Source organism: Triticum urartu, chromosome 2A (genome assembly GCF_056163025.1).
Source record: "Triticum urartu cultivar PI428250 chromosome 2A, HENAU_Tu73, whole genome shotgun sequence".
NCBI classification, from domain to species: Eukaryota; Viridiplantae; Streptophyta; class Magnoliopsida; order Poales; family Poaceae; genus Triticum; species Triticum urartu.
The window spans coordinates 725,638,353-725,647,560 of NC_141874.1; the positions used below are offsets into that span (position 1 = coordinate 725,638,353).

Consider the following 9,208-nt stretch of genomic DNA (forward strand, 5'->3'; position numbering starts at 1 on the left):
TTTTTCTTGAAAGTTGATGAACTTTTTTCAAATTCGTGAACTTTTTTCTTTAAAGTAGATGAACTTTTTTCAAAATCGATGAACTTTTTTTTCCAAATTGCTGAACTTTATTCAAAATTTATGAACTGTTTTCAAATTCGATTAATTTTTTACAAAATTTTGTGATTTTTTTCCAAAATCGATGAACTTTTTTGAAATTCGTGAACTTTTTTTTTAAGTTTGATGTTTTGTTTTTGAAAATCAGTGAACTTTTTAGAATTCGTGAGCATTTTATTTTTAAATTATGTTTTCTGAGATTCCAAATTTATTTTTTGAAATTTAACCACGAAACGATCGAGTTTTTTTCGCTTCAGCAAACAGAATGATCGAGAAGGGGAAGCGCGCATCGTTCGCGAGTGCGTCGGCACGTTCTTGGGCCGGCCCACATAGCCAGGCGCGCGGGCGCTGGTTTCCTCTACTGGCGCATAAGGCGCCAGCGAGGAGCTCTCCGGCTAAACCTAGATGCCACATCCTATCGCCGCCGCCACCGCCGCCGCCGCCGCCGCTGCAACCGCCACCTTCGATTCGGCGGAATTGGAGGGGAAGACACTTGGATCTGTCTGCTGCAGGTATTGTGCCTTATTTCGCCCGTCTTTTACTTCCTTGTTTATATCATTCATCATCTAATTCGTGATCTCTGTTTTGCAGGAGGAGTGGGGAGAAATAAAATGAAGGCGCGGCAGTTCCTGAATGTGGTGATGCAGAGGTATGGCAGTGTCAGCTCGTATGCGGTGAGTCGCATCAAGCCCGAGGAGCACCTCTTCTACAGATCCACCGCAGAAGCACGGGCAGCAGCAAAATCTAAGTTTAATATGGAGTGGCCATCATCAGCCGTGGCGCCACCATGGATGGAGAGCATCTCGCGGATGCCTCCGCCCAGGCTCGGATTCGAACGGTCCATCTCAGACGACAAAAGACTGGATTTTCTGCCCTTCTATGAACGAAGCATCGGTGGTGCTAGCAAGATCCTCTGCGTGGACGCCGAGGGGCACACCGTCCTATACGACATGGACGCCGGCTCCCTCCAGCTAATTCCCTGCCTCAACAGTCCTAAGGGGAGCAGGCCCATCGGCTTCTCCGCCACTAATGCCGAAGCCTCCGACCCCGAGCGTGCTGATGCCTTCTACGTCATGGGAAGGTACCGTGTCAGCCGCAGTCCCTGCAACTTCGAGGCACTCATGTACAGCGACCCTTCCAATGGCGGGAGGTTGAAAGGCTGGCATTGGCACCGGCTACCGCCACCACCTGTCGCTGATGACAATTACAATGTCATTTGCCATGCGCTGCTTGCCATTGACGGCCACTCGATTCTTGTTGTCTCCTCTGGAGAACAAAGCTACTGCTTCAACACGACCAGTCGCAAGTGGTTTAAGGCCGGCTCCTGGACACTGCCATTCTTCGGTCGTGCTGTGCATGTACCAGAGCTCGACAACCTCTTGTTTGGCATTGACAATGATGAACACCACTTTTGTGCAATGGATATCTCCCCTCTACGCTCGGACAGTGGCCCGCCTTTGGCGTACAGTTGGCCACACCTTGACGAACTGCCTGAGGACTGGAGGATGCTAGACTGCAGCTTTGTGTACTTGGGAGCTGGCAAGTTTTGCATTACCAAGGTCTTTGAGTTTGGTTTCAACAAACGCACTGGCAACCCGACTGACACAGGTGCTGTCATGTCTGGCGTGGAGGTAGTGCGCCACAAGAAGTCTGGACTCGTTATGGTCAACCATAGGTCCAAATTCTACAAGTTCATCATGGATGACATCCAGTGTGTCTTGTAAGGGTAACTCACTAGTGAAAGGGGAGCAAATAAACTGGTATGTCCTAGAGGATTGGAACTGTGTGTCTTCCCCTTTCCATTCCATATGTATTTACTATTTAGTACTGTAGTTACAACTTCAGCTATGTTAGTTTTTGGGTAGTAGTGCTCATTTCCTTTCAGTATGTTGTATCACTATATTTGCGCCGTTGCTGTATACATAGCTTCTTAGGTGATTTTATTTTATTAGATGGACTAGAATCTTGATGAAATTATGATATGGTTCAACTGGTAAAAGCCTGAATGGTTTGAAAAGCTGGAATGTTCATATAATGTATAGTGGAATTAGTGATTATGCAAATTATCGGATAGAAACACCATTTGGTGCAGCAATGTTGTATCTTAGAGCTGGATTTTCAAGACGGGTGCTAAAAGTGGGCAAAGCTCTACTATTAGAGGGGAGTCTGCGGTCGTCGCGATGGTTCCACCCCCTTTCCTACACCACAATCCATCCACACCACACAGCAGTATAAAGAAAATTACAGAAAGAAAACCTAGAAAATACAAGCTGGTTGGAACCCATGAAATTACAGAAAGAAAACCGAGAAAATACAACTCGGTTGGAACACATGAACCCAACACATGGCTCCACTCCCCATACATCTGTTCACTCCTTATAACCCCTTGGCACCGCCATGATCGCATCACTCGATGCGCCGCTACTGGGTCGTCGTTCTCCGCAAATGTATGCAGTTCTCCGTGCAGGTCAGGATCCATCCCGATCACTCCCAATGTTACAGCGTTGGTAACATTTTGATTTTTGGGAGGATTGCGTCTGTTTGGTGCTGGGGTTAGGGTTGTGGACTTGTGGACATAGGTGTTTGGGGCCAGCCAGCTAGGGTTTGAAATCTATGCCAAGTATGTTTGACATGTTAACTGTTTGATCTTTGCCAAGTCCTGATCATGACATTTATGCCATTTACTCTATCCTCTGATGTGTATGTCATATATTTCTGTCATGTTTGATCTTTGCCAAGTTCTGAAAACAATGATGCTGAATTACCAGACCACTTTTAATCGGAAAATAGAGTACATTCAGTTTGAAAACATAGTATATTCAGCCTAGAAACAGAGTACATTCAGTCTGAACTTTGCTTTTCCAAGTGAAGAACAGCAACTGACATGTCAAGTGCTTCAGCCTTTTTCTTTATGTGAAAATTAAGGACAGGATTAGCATGCTTCAGTAGAGGATCTTGCTGCTGCTTTTTCTCCATTAGCCAGATCTCTTCGTCGGAGCACTCATTAACGACATGTATGCAGTAATGCAGATTATCAACTCACAACTGAATTACCTCTTGTTTCATCTTTATATTTAGCCTTTCCCTTTCTACATAGAAAGTTGCCTGCTTTTCCAACGTTTTGATTGGACACTTGGTTGTAGCTTAGCCATCAGATTTGTCTAAGCCAATTACAATATCCTGAGTGCAGGACACCACTAGCTTGAGCTCTGCTGGTGTGCGACGACAGCAGTGGTGCTTGTGGACGGAGAAATGGCAGCAGGAGAAACCTCCAGCGCCAGTTCCCACATATTCCAAAGGATCCGTGCATCCACCTAGCTAACCTGGCACCCCTCCTGCCACGCGGGCAAAGCAGCCTGCTAAAACTGCTCTAATCTGGTTTAGGGGGCTGTTTAAATTGTATTGAAAAGGTTAGGGGATCAAGAAACTGGTTTTCGACTTCAGGGGGTGGGGTGGCCGGTTTGTGCAACAATGCAACCCCAGGGGGTTATGTGGACTTCTTTCGCTCGGCCTCGTCCCCCGCCTTCCACCTCTGGTGCTCCCCTTTTCATGCCCCCCCGGTTCATAACCTTCGTGCTCGGCCTCGTCCCCCGCCTGATCGCTACTCCCCTGGTCGGTACGGTCTCTCTGTTCTTGCTGAGCCCACTTCCTATCGGACTGCCATGACTCAGCCTGAATGGCAACTTGCAATGGCCGAAGAGCTTGCTGCCCTTGACCGCTCCGGCACATGGGATTTGGTTCCTCCCCCTTCCGGTGTTCGTCCCATCACCTGTAAGTGGGTCTACAAGATTAAGACTCGCTCTGATGGTTCTCTTGAGCGCTACAAAGCTCGTCTTGTGGCCCGTGGTTTCCAACAGGAGCAGGGACGCGATTATGATGAGACTTTTGCTCTTGTGGCCCACATGACCACTGTCCGCACTCTCCTTGCTGTGGCTTCTGTTCGACATTGGTCTATCTCTCAACTTGATGTCCAGAACGCTTTTCTCAATGGCGAGTTGCGTGAGGAGGTCTATATGCAGCCACCACCGGAGTACTATGCCCCTGACGGTATGGTCTGTAGACTTCGGCGCTCCCTCTATGGTCTTAAACAAGCCCCTCGCGCCTGGTTTGAGCGCTTTGCCTCTGTGGTGACTGCCGCTGGTTTCTTGCCCAGTGATCACGATCCCGCGTTGTTTGTTCACACGTCTTCTCATGGTCGGACTCTTCTCCTTCTCTATGTTGATGACATGATCATCACTGGTGATGACTCTGAGTACATTGCCTTTGTTAAGGCTCGCCTTCGCGACCAGTTTCTCATGACTGATCTTGGTCCACTTCGCTATTTTCTTGGGATTGAGATCTCCTCGACCTCTGATGGCTTCTACATCTCCCAAGAAAAATATATTCAGGATCTTCTTGCTCGCGCTGCTCTCGGTGATGAGCGCACTGCTGTGACTCCTATGGAGCTCAACGTTCAGCTTCATGCCTCTGATGGTGACCCTCTTCCTAATCCCACTCGCTATCGCCATCTCGTTGGCAGTCTTGTCTATCTTGCTGTTACGCGTCCTGACATCTCCTATCCTGTCCACATCCTGAGTCAGTTTGTTTCCGCCCCCACTTCTGTTCACTATAGTCACCTCCTTCGTGTTCTACGATATCTTCGTGGCACAATCTCTCAGCGCCTTTTCTTTCCTCGCTCCAGCTCTCTTGAGCTCCAGGCCTACTCTGATGCTACCTGGGCTAGTGATCCCTCTGATCGCCGATCGTTGTCTGCTTACTGTGTCTTTCTTGGTGGCTCTCTTATTGCCTGGAAGACAAAGAAGCAGACTGCCGTTTCTCGCTCGAGTACAGAGGCTGAGTTGCGAGCCATGGCTATGTTGACAGCTGAGGTGATCTGGTTACGATGGTTACTTGAGGATTTTGGTTGTCTGCTACTACCTCCACTCCTCTACTGTCCGACAGTACCGGTGCTATCAGTATTGCGCGTGACGCGGTGAAGCATGAGCTCACCAAGCACATCGGTGTGGATACCCACTTTGTGCGTGCTGCTGTGCAGGATCAGACCCTTGCTCTTCACTATGTGCCCTCTGAGTTACAGTTAGCTGACTTCTTCACGAAGGCACAGACTCGAGCACAGCATGGGTTTTTCCTCTCCAAACTCAGTGTTGTTGATCCACCATGAGTTTGAGGGGGGGTGTTAAATGTGTATAGTCTCTGTTTGGTATATCCCCATTGTATAAGGGGTTTCCTGCACTTTGTCACACATGTATATGTAATGGCCTCTGGCCCTCAGTATATGTAATGGTATATCCCCAAAGTTGAAGAATGGCCACATAAGTCAAGTCGGAGCAAGGAACAAAGGAATTTTCAGTTAACTGTGGGAGCATTTGACATATATCATGTACATGTATCATGTGTGTGTATACACACGTTTAGATGGAATGTGCTTATGTTCTAGGGCAACATTGTATGTGCTTTTTTTGATATTTCATGTGATGCATCCAACATAGTAAAGATCATCAATGAAGGGAGCACGTGCGCATACAACTCAGTTTCTTCAGTTCAGTAAGATTTATTCATGACGCTGGAGCGTTGAACTACAAGGCGCATAAGAATCTTGTAAAGAGTGTTCTCTCCCTTGATCATGGTCATTATCTTGGCTTTTTCAGCCATGGGATCCTTCTATTGTACTCCTCACTATAGTGCAATAAAGTGACCATGTGAATCTAAAAAACTGGAGAAGAAAATGATAAGACACCCGGAGACTTCTCTCTAGCAAGTGACGCTACAACTTGGCCCCCTCTAGGCTCTATCTGACGTCATCATGTATCCAACGAAAGGGATCGGACCAAGGGTAAAACAGCCCACACTTCGCAGTTTTCGGCAGCAAATTTCTTATCAGAAACACATGGCAAGGCTCCAATCAGGCTCAACGAGTTTGTTGTCTCCCATGTCGCGCAGAGGGTTTAGAGCGAGCAACACAACGGCCGAGGGGGGAGAGGACGGGGATGCCCCCCCCCCCCCCCAAGGAGGGGCTGCTGTAGACTAAAGACCTCCGTGGATTCCTTTCTGGTTATCTGGCGCACCGGTCGATTCCGTTGTAAAGTCAGTAGCAAGCTCTCCGATTTTAAGGATGTCAAATTGCATTTTTTAAGTGCTTTGTAATCATTAGTGCCTTGTAAATGTGAGTGCATCTACAATTGTTACACTGATTCTCAATTTTTATGCCAAGTGCTAAAGAGTTTCTATGCTAAATGTTCTAATGACAAGTGGTAGTGAATTATTCAGTTTTTGCTTCTTCAACACTGTACGTTCCTGCATAATAGGTTCTGTTATTTTTTTATAATTTATTTGTGAGAATCTAAATAGGGAGCTGTCTTCCCCTTGGGCCAATCGCCTCCGTTAGATCTTGAATGGACGTCAGATATAGCGGGGCAAGTCACCTCATCTCTTTCGCATCCTATCCCAGCCGCCTGGTCCATCTTATTAGTTTCTGTGGAAGTGCCTGGTTTCTGGGGTATCATTCATCATCTAATTCGCGATCTCTCTTTGTTGGTAGGACCGTAGGAGTGGTGAGCGATGAAGGCGCGACAATTCATGAATGTTGTGATGCAGTATGGCAGTGGCAGCACCTGGTATACGGTGAGTCGAATCAAGGCCGGCGAGCATCTCTTCTATGGATCCACGGCGGAAGCACGGGCGGCAGAAAAATCCAAGGTCAATATGGATTGGCAATCACTAGGCGTGGTGCCACCATGGATGGAGACCGTACGTCTCGCCGATTCCTCCGCCCAGGCTCAGGTTCGAACGGTCCATCCGAGACAACAAAAGGATGGATTTCCTGCCCTTCTATGGACGAGGCAGCAGCGGCGCTAGCAAGATCCTCTGCGTGGACGCCGAGGGGCACACCGTCCTATACAACATGGACGCCGGTTCCCTCCAGCCAATTCCACACCTCAACAGTCCCAAGGGGAGCAGGTCCATCAGCTTCTCCGCCACTAATGATGTCTTCTACGTCATGGGAAGGTTCCCTTCTAGCTACGATCCCTACAACTTCGAGGTACTCATGTACTGTGACCCTTCCAATGGCAGGACGATGAAAGGCTGGAACTGGCTCAAGCTACCGTCACCACCTGCCTATGCTGACAATTGCATTGTCAATTCCCATGCGCTGCTTGACGTTGAAGGTGACAGAATTCTTGTTGTCTCCTCCAGAGAAGAAAGCCTCGGCACCTACTGCTTCAACACGGGCAGTCGCAAGTGGTTCAAGGCCGGCTCCTAGAGGCTGCCATTCTTTGATCGTGCTGTGCATGTGCCAGAGCTTGACAACCTTGTGTTTGGAATTGCTAATGATGAAGGCCACCCCTTTTGTGCAATGGATGTCATCTCCCGTATTCTCACGAAGAGGGGTCGGCCTTCGGTGTACAACTGGCCACACCTTGACAATCTGCCTCAGGACTGGGCGATGATGGATTGCAGCTTTGTCTACCTGGGAGCTGGGAGGTTTTGCATTACCAAAGTCTTTGAGTTTGGTTTCGACCAACGCACAGGCCACACGACACACACGGGTGCTGTCATGTCTGGTGTGGAGGTAGTGCGTCACAAGAAGTCTAGACTCGTTATGGTCAACCATAGGTCCAAATTCTACAACTTCGTCTCAGATGAAATCGACCGTGTCTTGTAAGGGTAACTCACTAGTGAAAGGGGAGCAAATAAACGAGTATTCCCTCCGGGTATTCCCTCCAGGACTGGAATTGTGCGTCTTCCCCTTTCCATTTGTATTTAGTAGTTACAACTTCAGGTATGTTAGTTTTGGGGTAGTACTGTAGTTCACCGCAACATGGATGCAACTTGTGCTCATTTCGTGCGGAATCTATTTGGTGAAGAACACTAAAAATTGACAACGCAACCCCGAAATACGCGCGCATGAGCTCCGTCGCCTCTCGTTGTGGATCCGGCCGTACTCCACCGCTATCCTTTGTGGTTCCGGCCGTACTTCACTGCCTCCGCGCTACAGTCGTCCACCGCTACCAAACACCCCCGACCATAGCCGGCCCCAAGCCTCGTCCTCGATGGACCCCAGGCATGACCCGGCGACCGCCCCCGACTGTTGCTGCCCTTCTCGTTTACCGCCCAACGTCCGCTCCGCTGGCCACTGCTCTCTCCTGTGGCGACCCCTTGTTTGCTCCATGTAGATAGTACCCCTCCTTTTTTCTTCTGTTTTTAATATGCGAAATTAGGTTAGTATCATTTTTATAGTCATATATTAAAGTTGATTCTGATGATGATATGGTTTTAATATGACATGTGTTGTGCTTGATATCACCGAGCGGTCGTGTTCGGACTTCTCTTGTCCATTTGTTCATTCCTCTGTAAAACATAGGGTTTGGGAAACTGGCTTGACACCCTAAACGGGGTGTGGCTATCTCATTATATAGACGTACCAAGAGGTACAATACAAGGTGTATATAAACTATGTATATACAGTCTAACACCCTCCCTCAATCTTAACTATGGCCCGAAGTACAAAATAAGTTAAGATTGCGCCTACAGCCTACAAACTGTGGTTGTGGAAGAGGCTTCGTGAAGATGTCAGCAAGTTGATCCTTTGAGGAGATGAACTTGATACAGAGTAGTTTTTGTGCAACACGTTCCCGAACAAAGTGATAATCGACCTTGATGTGTTTCGTCCGAGCATGAAACACCGGAGTAGACGAAAGATATGTGGCACCGATGTTATCACACCAAAGAACTGGAGGATGACCTGGAGAGATTCTCAACTCCATCAATAAGGACTGTACCCATATAATCTCAGCGGTAGCATCAGCAACTGCCTTATACTCAGCTTCAGTACTGCTGCGAGACACGGTAGCTTACTTGCGAGCATTCCAGGCGATCAAGTTAGGACCAAAGAACATTGCGTATCCCCCCGTGGATCGCCGATCATTAGGACTTCCAGTCCAATCGGCATCAGAAAAAGCTGAAAGTTCACAAGACGGTGCAGGCTGAAGGGGCAAACCATACGAGGCAGTGGAAGAGATATATTGCAGAATACGCTTCACTGCCAAGAAATGAGATGTACGAGGTGCGTGAAGATACTGACATACACGGTTAACTGCATAAGAGACATCAG

At 48.0% G+C, this 9,208-nt stretch overlaps 1 protein-coding gene and 1 pseudogene across 1 annotated transcript; both read left to right on the forward strand.

Moving 5' to 3' along the window:
- The first annotated feature begins 409 nt into the window (after window positions 1–409).
- Window positions 410–2,044, forward strand: LOC125538133 (uncharacterized). Its single transcript, XM_048701432.2, has 2 exons — window positions 410–608; window positions 688–2,044. The coding sequence occupies exon 2, from the start codon at window positions 708–710 to the stop codon at window positions 1,818–1,820; it is 1,113 nt and encodes a 370-aa protein (XP_048557389.2). The 5' UTR covers window positions 410–608; window positions 688–707; the 3' UTR covers window positions 1,821–2,044.
- Window positions 2,045–6,654: 4,610 nt separating this feature from the next.
- Window positions 6,655–7,759, forward strand: LOC147987208 (uncharacterized; annotated as a pseudogene).
- The last annotated feature ends 1,449 nt before the right edge of the window (window positions 7,760–9,208 follow it).